A 12,121-nucleotide genomic window follows, 5' to 3' on the forward strand; every position below is an offset into this window, starting at 1 on the left:
CCAGAAATGCTTGTTTAAGCAGCACTTCACAAGATGATGCCTAATTTTCTTAAACAGTAAAACCCAGAAATAGAAGGAAAATCAGCTGGAATAGAAAAAAAAAGTCCTGCACGATTAAATACTTAGCTTTAATATTCTGAGGAGCTGGTGCTGGAGCACAGAGAGTGCAGATAAAGACTTGTATAGCTTAAGATTTTTTTTTTTAATCTAAAGTTGCTGTAAGAAAGGGAAGGCAAAGCTGTGAAATTTTTGCACACCAGGATTACCTAAACTAGCTTTTGAAATAGCTCAAGGAAATACTTGATGAGTAGGTGCCGGATTCAAATGTGGACTCTTGGTAATTTCTATCAGACTAATTTTTTTTTTTTTTTACCATTACCAAATGTACAATTTAGAATCCGACAGTCTTTTTAGAAATGAATGGTACAAATCTGTTCTCTAAAGAGTGACTCGGAGTGAAATTCAAGAATATGTGCTTCTCCACAAAGCTGTTTTTGTTTGATGTTTTGAGTTTATTATAACTGTATGAGTTTAAATGATATCTGTTCAATGTTTCAGAATTAACATGCTGCTTTTGGTACTTCTGTTTGGAATAAAGTTTTTTTTTGAAGTCCAAAAAAAAAAAATGTGCTTCTCTAGTACAGAAAATAATTTGGAAGTTAAAGAATATGTGATAAAAATATTAAAGTTTGGTTTAGAAAGCTTGTTCTGATTCTTGTGTTGAAATTCAAAGTGATCAATAATTACAAATCTAACAACTGAGAAAAATTAAGATTCATTGTTTTAGGGCTTTCTTCCGTATAGTTTACCAAATCCACTCTTGAAAAATGATGGAAGCCGTGCTCTCTCACTTGAAGGTTACAGAAATTGTCAATTATCTCCCAATTAAAATGTGGTCCTCATGATGGAAATGTAACACTGTGCTTGGTGTGAAGAAAAATAGTGTGTGTGTTGGCATGTGTGTGTTCAGACACAGACCTTCAGCCTTGGTGCCCAGGGAGGAGCAAGCCACCAGCCCCTGTTTCTGAAGTGAAGCCCGCCCCCACTGTGCCAGTGAAAAATAGTGTAGAAAGGTAGAACAAAACACCTACTAAACTTATCACATAGATAAAAGGGGAAAAGTTGCATGAATTGAGGAGAAGAAAAAATTTCTTAGGAATTATAAGAAGTTAGGAGTGATTGGGGAAAATGGGCCATTACCTAGATATTGTTATAAAGTAATTTGGCTTGGAGACTAGATGACAGATCTGTAAAGTAAAAGCTAACTCAGTTGTTTTTTCATTACAGTCAAAACTTCTGAGTATTTAGGAGTGAAGTTAGGAAGCATTAAATTTCAGATGTTCTTGAGGAAATAAAAGTTGCAGCATTTTGATAACTTGCCCTTTTACCCATTGTCTGTGGGATGTTGGCTGAGATCAGGATCTGTTTGCTAACTTCCCCAGCGTGACTAACTGTGTAGACCATCTAAGGAATTTTATCACAGACAGTAAGATAGATAGAGTCTTGTTTTTACTACCCTGGTTTTATGTTGAGTCACTTTACAGGAGTAAATGCTTGAAATATAGAGGGCCCTGTAATTAAACTGCATTTAGTCTGTATGAGCCAGAGGCAAGTGAAAGCAAGGATTATTTCTTTTCTCAGTGATGCACTTGAAGTAGGTGAATATTTCAGAGATGCTTAAAAAAAAGGGTCTTGTATGATACCTGGGTGCCATTCTTGAATGTTGAACATATGAAACCTTCGTCAATGAAGAGCACTAATTGAAGATACTTTTCCCTTTCTCCTTAGGGATCTGACAAACAATCGAATAGGGTGTCTGAATGCAGACATATTCCGAGGACTCACCAATCTGGTTAGGCTGTAAGTACCTCTTTCTTTCATATTATAAAGTAGCATTTGGACGAGTATCCAAGTACTTATGAACACCTATGTGTTCAGTATTTAAGTAGCAACTGTAGAGATGATAGAAGTGGTAGGGGATAAGGAGCTGGAAATTTAAGCATGGAGATACAGTGTCATGAGAACATAATATTGCATTACATCCCCTACCCCAGAACACATGCATACTCATGCAGTGCCCTAGAGAACATGTCCATATTGAGAGACATGATCAGAAGCTTTGCCAGTTTGGGAAAACATCTTGGAAGAGGTGATACTTGAGCTGATGGTCCAGAAGATTGCAAAGATTTAGGTCATTAGAAAGGAAGAGACATTGAGCAGATGATGCATGGAGGTAGACATAAGAGCGAGGCCAGTTTCGAGGGGAAAGCCAGTAGTCTTATGAGTAAGATGACGTAGAGGAGAGCAATTTGGAAATAGGATGCAGGTTGAAATGCAGGATTTAGGGGCAGAAGGTCTAGTATAGAGATCATCTATGCCTGGTTCTTTATCTTTGTAGCTTTTTAGAATGTTTCTTCTGTTTCGTTTAAGTTAACTTTGAAAAAGCTACAGGGGCTTAAATTGTGAGATTATTTCCTCTGTACAGGAAGGGAGGGACTCCAAATCACCTGGCAGAACAGGGCAAAGTACTCCTGCTTCTTAGCGCACTTGTATTTTTCAGTGTGCCCTTTAACTTGGGGGGAAAGATAGATGGCCACGTTTATGTTTTTAAACAAAAGATTGACTTGGTATATAGCTTTACTCATAACTGGAAATTAATTAAAATCAGTTGCATTTTTCTTTTTTATAACTGGATTGCAAACAATTTTATTTCAGTGCTTTTATTGAGACTTCTGTATTTTTGGTTTTGAGGGATGCATAAGAATTGGCAAAATGGGGCATTTGTGAAGGAAAAAAATTGTTACATTTTTGGATAGCTATGAATCAAGTAAAGAAAAATAGAGCCTGGAGTCTACCATTTTCCTGACTTTAGTTCCAGTGGATTTATAGCTTTGGCCTAGGGATTTTTGACCCAATAGCAGATGTTCTTTAGGAAAAGAGTTGTGTGGGCCAGTGCTTACAATAAGGCAAGTTACTATTTTCTTAGGTTTTGTTTTTTTTTTTTTTTTTGCCTCCTGCCTCTAAAGCTAACATTTTTGGAAGTTTTAGAGCTTGAATTGTCTCCTCCTACGTTTTTACCAATTCTCTGATACCTGTTGTGAGACTTTACAGGTCATGGAACACAATGGATATATATCCAGGTGAATCATTGAAACACAAAGAGCACTACCAGGTTTCCTACTTTGAGATTTGAGATGGTTTCGTAACCCATGTAATAATAGATGATTGTGACTTTTTTTAATGCAACAGTCTATGGCGTATACAGAACTATACCTGACGTATATGTATTCTTTAAATACTGATCTAAGAAAAGTTGACAGTTAAGGTAGCCTCTTAACATTCAGGAATGCACTGCAATTGAGTTGCTTTTGATAATTTGGGTTGACATAGTTCTGGAGTTGTGGCTCAGGAAACTTTGGGTAGGTGTTCTGTGTGGGCTTCTGCAGTCCCCAGATTTCTGGGCTCCCTGAGCCAGGCTGTATGCTGATTCTGAAGACTGGTAGCCATTTGTATTTCAGACACAGAGAAGAGCATTTTCACAATCTAACGAGTGGAAAAGAGAATCTGATTAGTAGTGGGACATGCAGTACATTTCTTAGATTAGAACTCAGAGAGCTCCCAATTCTAATTCCCACCCAAAATAGTGTGTGTTTAGAGGGGATAGCTCCTTCCTCTGCCAGCTCTTTAGCTGAACTCCCTGGGTTACCCTGGAACTTGGGATCTTGGACTGACTTGGTCTCTTAGCCACGGAGGCTGGAATCGAGTCTCCCCACCTCCCTGCCCCCACCCTGGGCCTGCACCTTGCAGACAACCTGTGGCGTTTGCAACCAGACTTCTCATCATCTTGAAACAAGTCTTGGCTTTGGAGGCTTAGTGTCAGAATTCAAAAATAACATCAAAAATATGTCAGAGGAGGCAGTGTGTGGTGGGTAAAATTGATTAACGCCGTGTATTGATCTCTGCCTTTATTGATGGGAAAGTTCTGCAAAGTGAAGCCGTACTTCCAGAGGCCCCCACCCCAAACCACCCTAACTCCAGAAGTAACTGGTGGAGCAGAGATGAGGACCAGTCGTGGGCTTCAGTGAAGTCTCTGTCCTACACTTAGAATGTTAATTTACCCAGAAACTGTCAGGAGGTCAAGAAACCAAAGCTTTCCCTTTTTTTTCCTTTATGAATTTTGATCAGTTATAACCCTATATTTTTCCCCTAGGAATAATACCTTTAATATTTTTCTATCAGAAATAATAGTTGAGTGATGTTTATAAGAACCTCCTTTTTACAATTAAAAACTGTTTGTGCTATTAAGTAATAAAACCATATAGAGAGATGAAGGGAAAGCTAAATCTCCCTTTCATCACTTCAGACACATCCTTCTGAGACAGCAGGTACTAATTCTGCCTGGTGTAAATTCTCAGATGTTCTATTACCTCCACAAATGTAAAGGCATCCACTCGGGGCCTTAAAAATGTGCTCTACTCAACAATTTACTTAAAAAATACCGACATGCCATTAATACCTTTTCAAGAGAATACATAACGATTTAGTTCATGCTTGTAAATAGCTACAGAATATTCAAAGTCTAGAACAGGTCATAATTGAGTCAATTATTCACTCTCTTGAAGGAGATAGTTTGATTCATTTCCCCTCTTTTAACACATTTGCCCTGGAAAACACCCCTTGTGTACACAGATGCTTCACAGCGCACATTTAACTCACAGGAATACAGATATGTCTGTTTAGCAAAAAGTAAGTAAAGGAAGAGAAACTGAGAGAGTAAGAAACACCATGAGTGGGAGTGGGTGGCTGATTCACCGGCCACGGCATTCAGTGAACTGTGTCAGGACATGAGAGCAGGGACTTGGCTGTGTCTGTAGTCACGCTCAGTTCCTCTGTGCTTTTTCTGTGTAAGCATCTCAAAATTGGAATGTGATTTTAATGTTTTAAAATATGTGTAAGTTTTTATGGCCATCAGCCGAAGCCAATTACTTCGTTTGGTATTCAGCCAAACAAGTAGCAATGTGTTCCAGCGCTGGAAGAGAAGTTGGCCTGTGTTGGGACTTACGGGGAGGAAGGCACGGCTGTCTCCAGTGTGATTTCTTCTGTGATTTCCAAGGGGAAGAAAATAATAATGCCTAATAATGAAAATAAAGTTACCTAATAATTAGAATCGAATGGTCCTTGTAAGATGCAGTTATTTTGTTTATATAATCCTAAATAGGTAGGATAGATTTTTATTTACAACTTATTATTTACAGACTCTTTCAAACATCTAAAAAATAAGTTAGAGATACGTGTATTTAAGGAATCTCCATGTAGCCATCACTTAGTTTCAACACTTAGCAGTCATAGCTGGTCTTGTTTTAGTTATACCCCACATCTCTTGTCTTCCTGCCTACATTATTTTAAACAAATCCCGGTAATCATATAATTCCACATAGGATAGCTTCTTACAAGTACGGTTGTTCATTTTAATTGTGTCTTGGTTACTTTCTTACAGTGTTACTATGGTTTACACTCCATCAGCAGTACCCTTTTCAAAATCCACATTCAGGTTTCATTCTGATAGGCCAAAAAAGAAAAGGGCATTGCTTTCACGGTTGTTTTAATTTGCAAAGTGTTCCTTTTGTTTATTAAGTTCCTAGGCAATTCTTTCATGAAGTTCATAATTATTTTTTGCACCCTTTTTGCACTCTATCAAAAAAAAAAATCCCAAGACAGATAAAAATGAATCCAGAGATGTCCTTTCTGAAGTTCATTATATATTAATTTGTGAGGAATTGGTAGTTGTGTAGTAAGTCTTCCCACCAAGGAATATGTTGCTCCAGGTGTCAGAGGAACAGCTGACTGACCTCTCCCAGATCAGTTCTCCTCCTCTCTGCACCGGGGAGTCCATCCACCTGCCTGTCGCTTTCTTCCGCACTTTGAAGGATTTTGCTCCAGCTCTGGAGGAGAGGCAGGCCTCCTTGCAGGTCTCAGGACTTCTTCCTTGAGAATTCTAGGTCCAAATGATATCTATATCCACTGTTGATCCTACAACAGACACAGTGGTGCTTGGATCATGCTGCCGTCTTCCGGGAGCCCTTGGCCCTGTTTTAGTGTGAGAAGCTATAAAGGTGGAGTCCACATCCTGAATAATCAGCTACAATGATTGAGAACCTACTGTATACCCCAGCTTGTTATTAGCTACCAGAGGTACCCCAGTAAATAAGACACACAAGTGCCTCTCCTCCTGGAGCTTATAGTCAGGCATGGAAGAAAATCACAAAAAATGATTTGATCATATCACAGTGGGTGTGACAGACTACTCAAATGGTAGTGTAGTGTTCAGGGTTTAACTCATACAAAACTCTGCGTGGGTTTAGATATTGATTAAAGCCATGATACAAGGGGAAATGAGAGAAGGTAAGTAATTTGCCCAAGGCCAACGCTGAATTATATCCCAAGTCTTTGATTTTAAATGCTGGACTCATTTCACTGCCTACATATCTTATCGGGTTACTGTTGGGTGCTGCTGGTCATTCAGACCATCCTTTTCCTTGTTTTTTAATTTTTGCTTTCTTAAGTGATGGAGTGACACTGGAATTTGACACAACATTGTAAAATGACTGTTACTCAATAAAAAAAAGTTAAAAAAATAAAAATAAATGATGCAGTGAACACATGTAGGGTAATTCTAGTTGCAATCAGAGCATGACTAAAGATCGAATTCAGGAAGGTAACTTTAGAGTTTCACATGATACTTTATAGAAAAATCCTTACCTGGCAGCAACTTTAGATAATTTTGTTTACTGCTTTAAATAAAGTTAAGAACAATTTCCTTCAACTCTGGAGAAAATATTTACTGGTTGTTTCTCTTCATAAGATTTCAAACAACTTACATAAATTTTTTATAACAGTGTTTAATGGTAGGACATTTTAGGATATAAGAAAAAGTATAAAATGATATATAAATTGTTAGTATCTCTTAAAGTGAAATGATTTCCTTTTTTTCCAGAAACCTTTCAGGGAATTTGTTTTCTTCATTATCTCAAGGAACTTTTGATTATCTTGGTTCATTACGGTCTTTGTAAGTAAGATTTTTTTCCTCTTGTTTTGATAAATATTATCTTAGTTTTTGAAAATTAAAAACAGTTATTATGTGGCTTAAGAGACCTCATGGGGAAAATCTTGTGATTCTGCAAAAATTAGAATCTCCCTGGAGAGCTTGCATGCACACTGAGAAACATACTGTAACCCTTAATGATGCTTCTCAGGCTGGGACAACCGTTTTCTCCTTAGAATACTGTCTCTCCTTGATTTATATTTAGAGTAAATCAATTGGAAATTCTTTCTCTTCGACTGTGTTTACAAGCTAGAAAATATTTTGTTTGCCTAATTAAATCACCAAAGCATTCTCCTTGTGAAGAATTTATAGTTAAGACTATGTTATGCTTTAGGGACTTAATTTTAATCCTGTAACCCCTTCCCCAAACTGAATTCATAACTTATTACTGACATTTCTAGGCATGCCGATGTAGAATGCCTGCTATATGAAGTCAGTGTAAGGTCGTATTTACACAGTTCTCTTTAGCTTTACAATTGGCTAATATGCTCCCCACCCCTAACCCGACCTCAAGACACGGTTTTGTTATGTAAGAGATTGTATGAGTTCCTTTTGAAGGTAACTGTATTCTCAGATAAACTTTAATCTATTTCTGAGTATAAGTTACACTAATTCCTATTGGAATTACAGTTAAGGATAATGTTTTTCAAATTTTTATTGAGTATAACTTATGGGCTTGAGTCTCCTTTTCCAGTGAAAAATGTCTTCTCTGCCAGATGCCTCTGTTTGATGTATGCTGACTTCTTTCCTCTCCTCCCTTCCCCTCCTCTTTCATTTTCCCCTTCCCTCCCTGCCTCCTCACTTTTCCTTTTCTAAATCTATCATTTCAGTCTCCTTGAGCAGTTCTCACTGGGATGTAGTTGATAGGTTAGGCGTTTGTCTGGCTCCTCACCATCGTGGCAGATGCAATATACTCACGTCTAGAGTCACACTGCATCAGACTCTTTCTGGTCTTTTTGGTGCATCTACCATTGTTATCCAGAAGGCTGCTTTTTAGTGAAAACGTCTCCCTTTGGCATATCTAGTGGGCTCAAGTCAGCCGTTTCTGTGAAGTTTAGGAAGTAAAGACTGTAAGAAATTATCTGGCTTTTGAGACTTTGGGTAGCAGGAACATAGGAACTATTTTCATCCCCAAATTGGGCAAAATTGCTAGTGTTTATGATGGATAGTGCTGGAAACTGACCAGAAGGTGGTGCTTAGGGACGAGGAGTCAGTCAGTCATCCTCCTGGTATTGGTTTTGAATTTTATTTTCTCCTTGTTGTGTCCCACTGGGATCCCCACTCGACCTTTTTTTGCCCAAGCTGATGAGATGGAGCCTGTGTTAGATGTGCACAGTCTGTGTTAGAAGCACACGTGGTTATATATACTCTTTGCACTTGGTTTATTTATTTATATAGAATGCATTGCATTCTATTTTGGTTGTATTTACATTTTGTTCCTCCTATTACGTAATGCCCTCCAGGTTGACAGAGGACAGCGTCTGTATTTATTTTTATTAGCTGGATTTAGGGTAACGTGGCACATGAATAGCTAGTGCTTCGTAAAGCAAGTATTCAAGAAATATCCTCACTGTTTCTTACATCTGAATGCCACATCTTAAAACCTCCTGCCTCATGTAAAGATAATTCTCTATTTTCTTTCATATCAAGTGTAAGGTGTTCTTATGTTTATATTTTGATTGAGTCTATGTCCCTTAAGTTAGTTAACATTTATGGTTATCCCTTGGTGCATAGTAGAAGTGTCAGAAATAGTCCCCACCCTAAGGAATTTATTCTCTACTCAGACAGACAGACTATAACCATGCAAAACAGTCATATGTTTCTTTATGTTGCCACAGTTAATAGAGCTTGCAGGCATTTAAGCCAAGAACATGGCAGTAAGGCTGGAAAAACTGGGAAGGCTTCAGGATCCACTGTTAGTGGCACGGACTTTATGATGAATAGGTAGACGTTTGATAGACAAAAAGGGTGGAGATTTGGTATTCCCGTACCCTGGGCATCAGGAGTTTGTGGCATAGAAGAGGGATGAGAAACAGATTTGTTCACATACCAACTTTGATTGAAAGCAGAGTCAGTCCCAGGATCAATGGGGAAGAGTCCTGGAGTCAGACATGCCACATCATCTCATTGAAAAGGAGACGTAACCAGCTGATGGTGCAGGACGTGCCCTAGCATGGTGAGGGTGAGCAGCAATACGCTTGCCCCACAAAGGGAAAACCAGTGTAAGGCGAAAATGCTGGTTAATTCATTCACCATAACCTCTACGTTGTATTTTGTATGCTGCAGAGAGTTTCAGACTGAGTATCTGTTGTGTGATTGTAACATACTGTGGATGCATCGCTGGGTGAAGGAGAGAAACATCACAGTGCGGGACACACGGTGTGTTTACCCTAAGTCTCTGCAGGCCCAGCCGGTCACAGGTGTGAAGCAGGAGTTGCTGACATGCGGTAAGGTAGAAGGAAAAACCGAGAAAGCGTTAACTCTGTTCACTTTGCTGCCGTGTTTCTCCTGACCACCTTTAGAATTCTCTTTATACACTGGCACCAGTGACAACTGTCAGTCTTCATGGAGCTGATAATATTTAGTGCTGCCAACAGTTAAGTCAGCTGGAATAAAAAAAGCCTCCAAAACGTAATATGTAAATAGTTCAGCATTTACATATCACCAGTTCCTTTCTCCAGATTTAAGTATCATTTTATAATTTGTTCTTCAAGTGTTGTTTCTGTGATCATCTGATAGTCTTATGATACCGCCAGAAGGGGACAGCTAAGTGTCAGAAATGATATGAAATGGTTTCGTTTCAGTTTTACTCAATTTTGTTTTCATCTTGGACCCACTTAGTTCAGCAACAGTTTTGTAGATGCTGGTAATGCTGGTTCTTTCCACTTAAAAAATTGTAATTAGAATTCTTGTAACTTTTAATTCTAGAGTGTGAATATAGTATTACGTTTGTTGACCGAGTCTTTGTTTAACTGCCTCTAGATCCTCCCCTTGAATTACCATCTTTCTACATGACTCCATCTCATCGTCAAGTTGTGTTTGAAGGAGACAGCCTTCCTTTCCAGTGCATGGCTTCATATATTGATCAAGACATGCAGGTGTTATGGTATCAGGATGGGCGAATAGTTGAAACTGATGAATCTCAAGGTATCTTTGTTGAAAAGAACATGATTCACAACTGCTCGTTGATTGCAAGGTAAACCTTTTTTAGACGAGGAGTTGTCTCTGTGGATTTTATTTATCATCCCAGAATTGTAATATTTAGCTGCAGTTTGAATTAATATTTTATCTTCTTGCATTTAAAAAACAGACATCTTACATTCCTTTTCCTGGTTGTTGCTTATTTTCTAAAATTAAATAGCTATCTTTTATATCCAGTTTTGTAAGGAAAAAGCCACAGGATAAAAGGGAAACTCTGTTAACAACTGGAGACTTTGTTTAAAGATTTAGGAGGAAAAAATATAAACATTTAGTGCCAAACTTAATTTCTAACAACTTCCTACCACTTAATAAGCTCAGAATTTCACTTTTAGAAAATCACCTGATTTTCACTGTTCTGTGATTAATGTTACAATTTAAGATACTTCCTTTATTCATACCACTGGTATAAAAGAATATAATAATAACTGTTTGTCAACTTCGTGATTGGTGTGAGCACCAAAATGGTTAATTCAAATGAACTTAAAGTACAAAGAACAGGATTAAAATATTATGTATGATATTATCATTCACCATATTTAATTTTGGTAAAATATTAATTTATAGGCATTGAATTATCTCTTTCCTTCTCTCTGCCTCTGTGTGTGTCTCCATACCTTTTTCTGGCTGTCTCTCTCTCTTTCCTTCTTACCAATTTCTTAAAGATATACCTCAGCTGGAATATTTAAGAATAAATCCATAGTTTCCCAGCTCTCTGCTGGGGCACCTTGGGGAAGTAGTACAGCAAATTCACAGAAGTACCATGAAAAAATTTACCAAGAAATGGAAAGTTCTCTGAGTTAAGACTTGTTCCTGGAAATTTGGGGGGTTGATTATTCTATTTTATAATTTCTCGTTCTCTTTTGAGATTTCTTATCTGTTTATTATAAGCATATTTTCATTTATGTCTTTGAACATTTATAATAGGTACTCCTTAAATCCTTGCCTGCTTATTCCAGTATCTGGGTGATCGTGGGATCAATCACCCTGATCATTTTCTTATGAGTATGGTTTATATTTTCCTATATAGAAAAATGTTTCTATGTCTGCTAATGTTGGACTGTATCCTAGACATTGTGAATGACTTGCTGTAGAGAAGTTGGCAAAGAACAGCTTACGGGCCAAATCTGGCCTATAAATGTTCTCTTTACAGTTTTAAATGGTTAGATTTCAAATGGTTATATAAATACCTACATAGTGTTCTCAGTGGTGCTTCTTCGTCTGCAAAGGCTGAAATATTTACTAGCTGCCTTCTGAAGAAAAAGTTTACTGACTCCTAACTCTGGATTCTGTTATAGTCTCCTCAGGAGAGGTGATTTTTGTTTCATCAAGCAGTTAGCTTGGTTAAACTCTAACTACTAGATCTGGCTTGTCTGTAGTAGGCAGCAGCTGAAGTCTGCTTGGTGTTTGCCCTGTCTGCATGTAGTTCAGGGGTCAGTTAGAGAGCTGGGTGAATTTTATATGCAGAAGTTTAGGCTTCCAGCCAGGTTCCTTTCTACCTCTGTCCTCTGATTTTTCAACCAGTAAGACTGTGAGTTTCTATTTGAATAGTTCCTGCCCTTGGGCAAAAGCCATCAAAAAAAATTCCCCGGTTACTCCCCAGTGCCAATCACTTCTTAGTGTCAGCTCCTCTTTAGTTCCTGCTTGCTTTGGATCACACTCTCCGTGTGTTTGGATAGTTGTCATGTTGTAGTTTGTCCACAGCTTCTAATTGTTAACTGCAGGGAGGGCGGTTTGATAGGAGTTGTTCTGCTGTTATCAGAAGCAGAGTTCCTTTCTTAGGGGACAAGATTGTTAGGAGAGATTTTTACATGCTTTTTG

The 12,121-nt window shown here is 38.1% G+C and overlaps 1 protein-coding gene across 4 annotated transcripts in view; it reads left to right on the plus strand.

The window, feature by feature from the left end:
* The window catches only part of ADGRA3 (adhesion G protein-coupled receptor A3), a 99,191-nt gene that overhangs the window by 37,551 nt on the left and 49,519 nt on the right, over nt 1-12,121 (plus strand). For all 4 annotated transcript variants that reach the window (XM_010963051.3, XM_045522701.2, XM_045522702.2 and 1 more), the window contains 4 exons: nt 1,789-1,860; nt 6,995-7,066; nt 9,389-9,549; nt 10,085-10,298. In XM_010963051.3, coding sequence (XP_010961353.2) covers nt 1,789-1,860; nt 6,995-7,066; nt 9,389-9,549; nt 10,085-10,298 — 519 coding nt within the window. The remainder of the gene's footprint in view (nt 1-1,788; nt 1,861-6,994; nt 7,067-9,388; nt 9,550-10,084; nt 10,299-12,121) is intronic.

The sequence above is a fragment of the Camelus bactrianus genome, chromosome 2, assembly GCF_048773025.1.
Source record: "Camelus bactrianus isolate YW-2024 breed Bactrian camel chromosome 2, ASM4877302v1, whole genome shotgun sequence".
In the NCBI taxonomy this organism is placed as follows: domain Eukaryota; kingdom Metazoa; phylum Chordata; class Mammalia; order Artiodactyla; family Camelidae; genus Camelus; species Camelus bactrianus.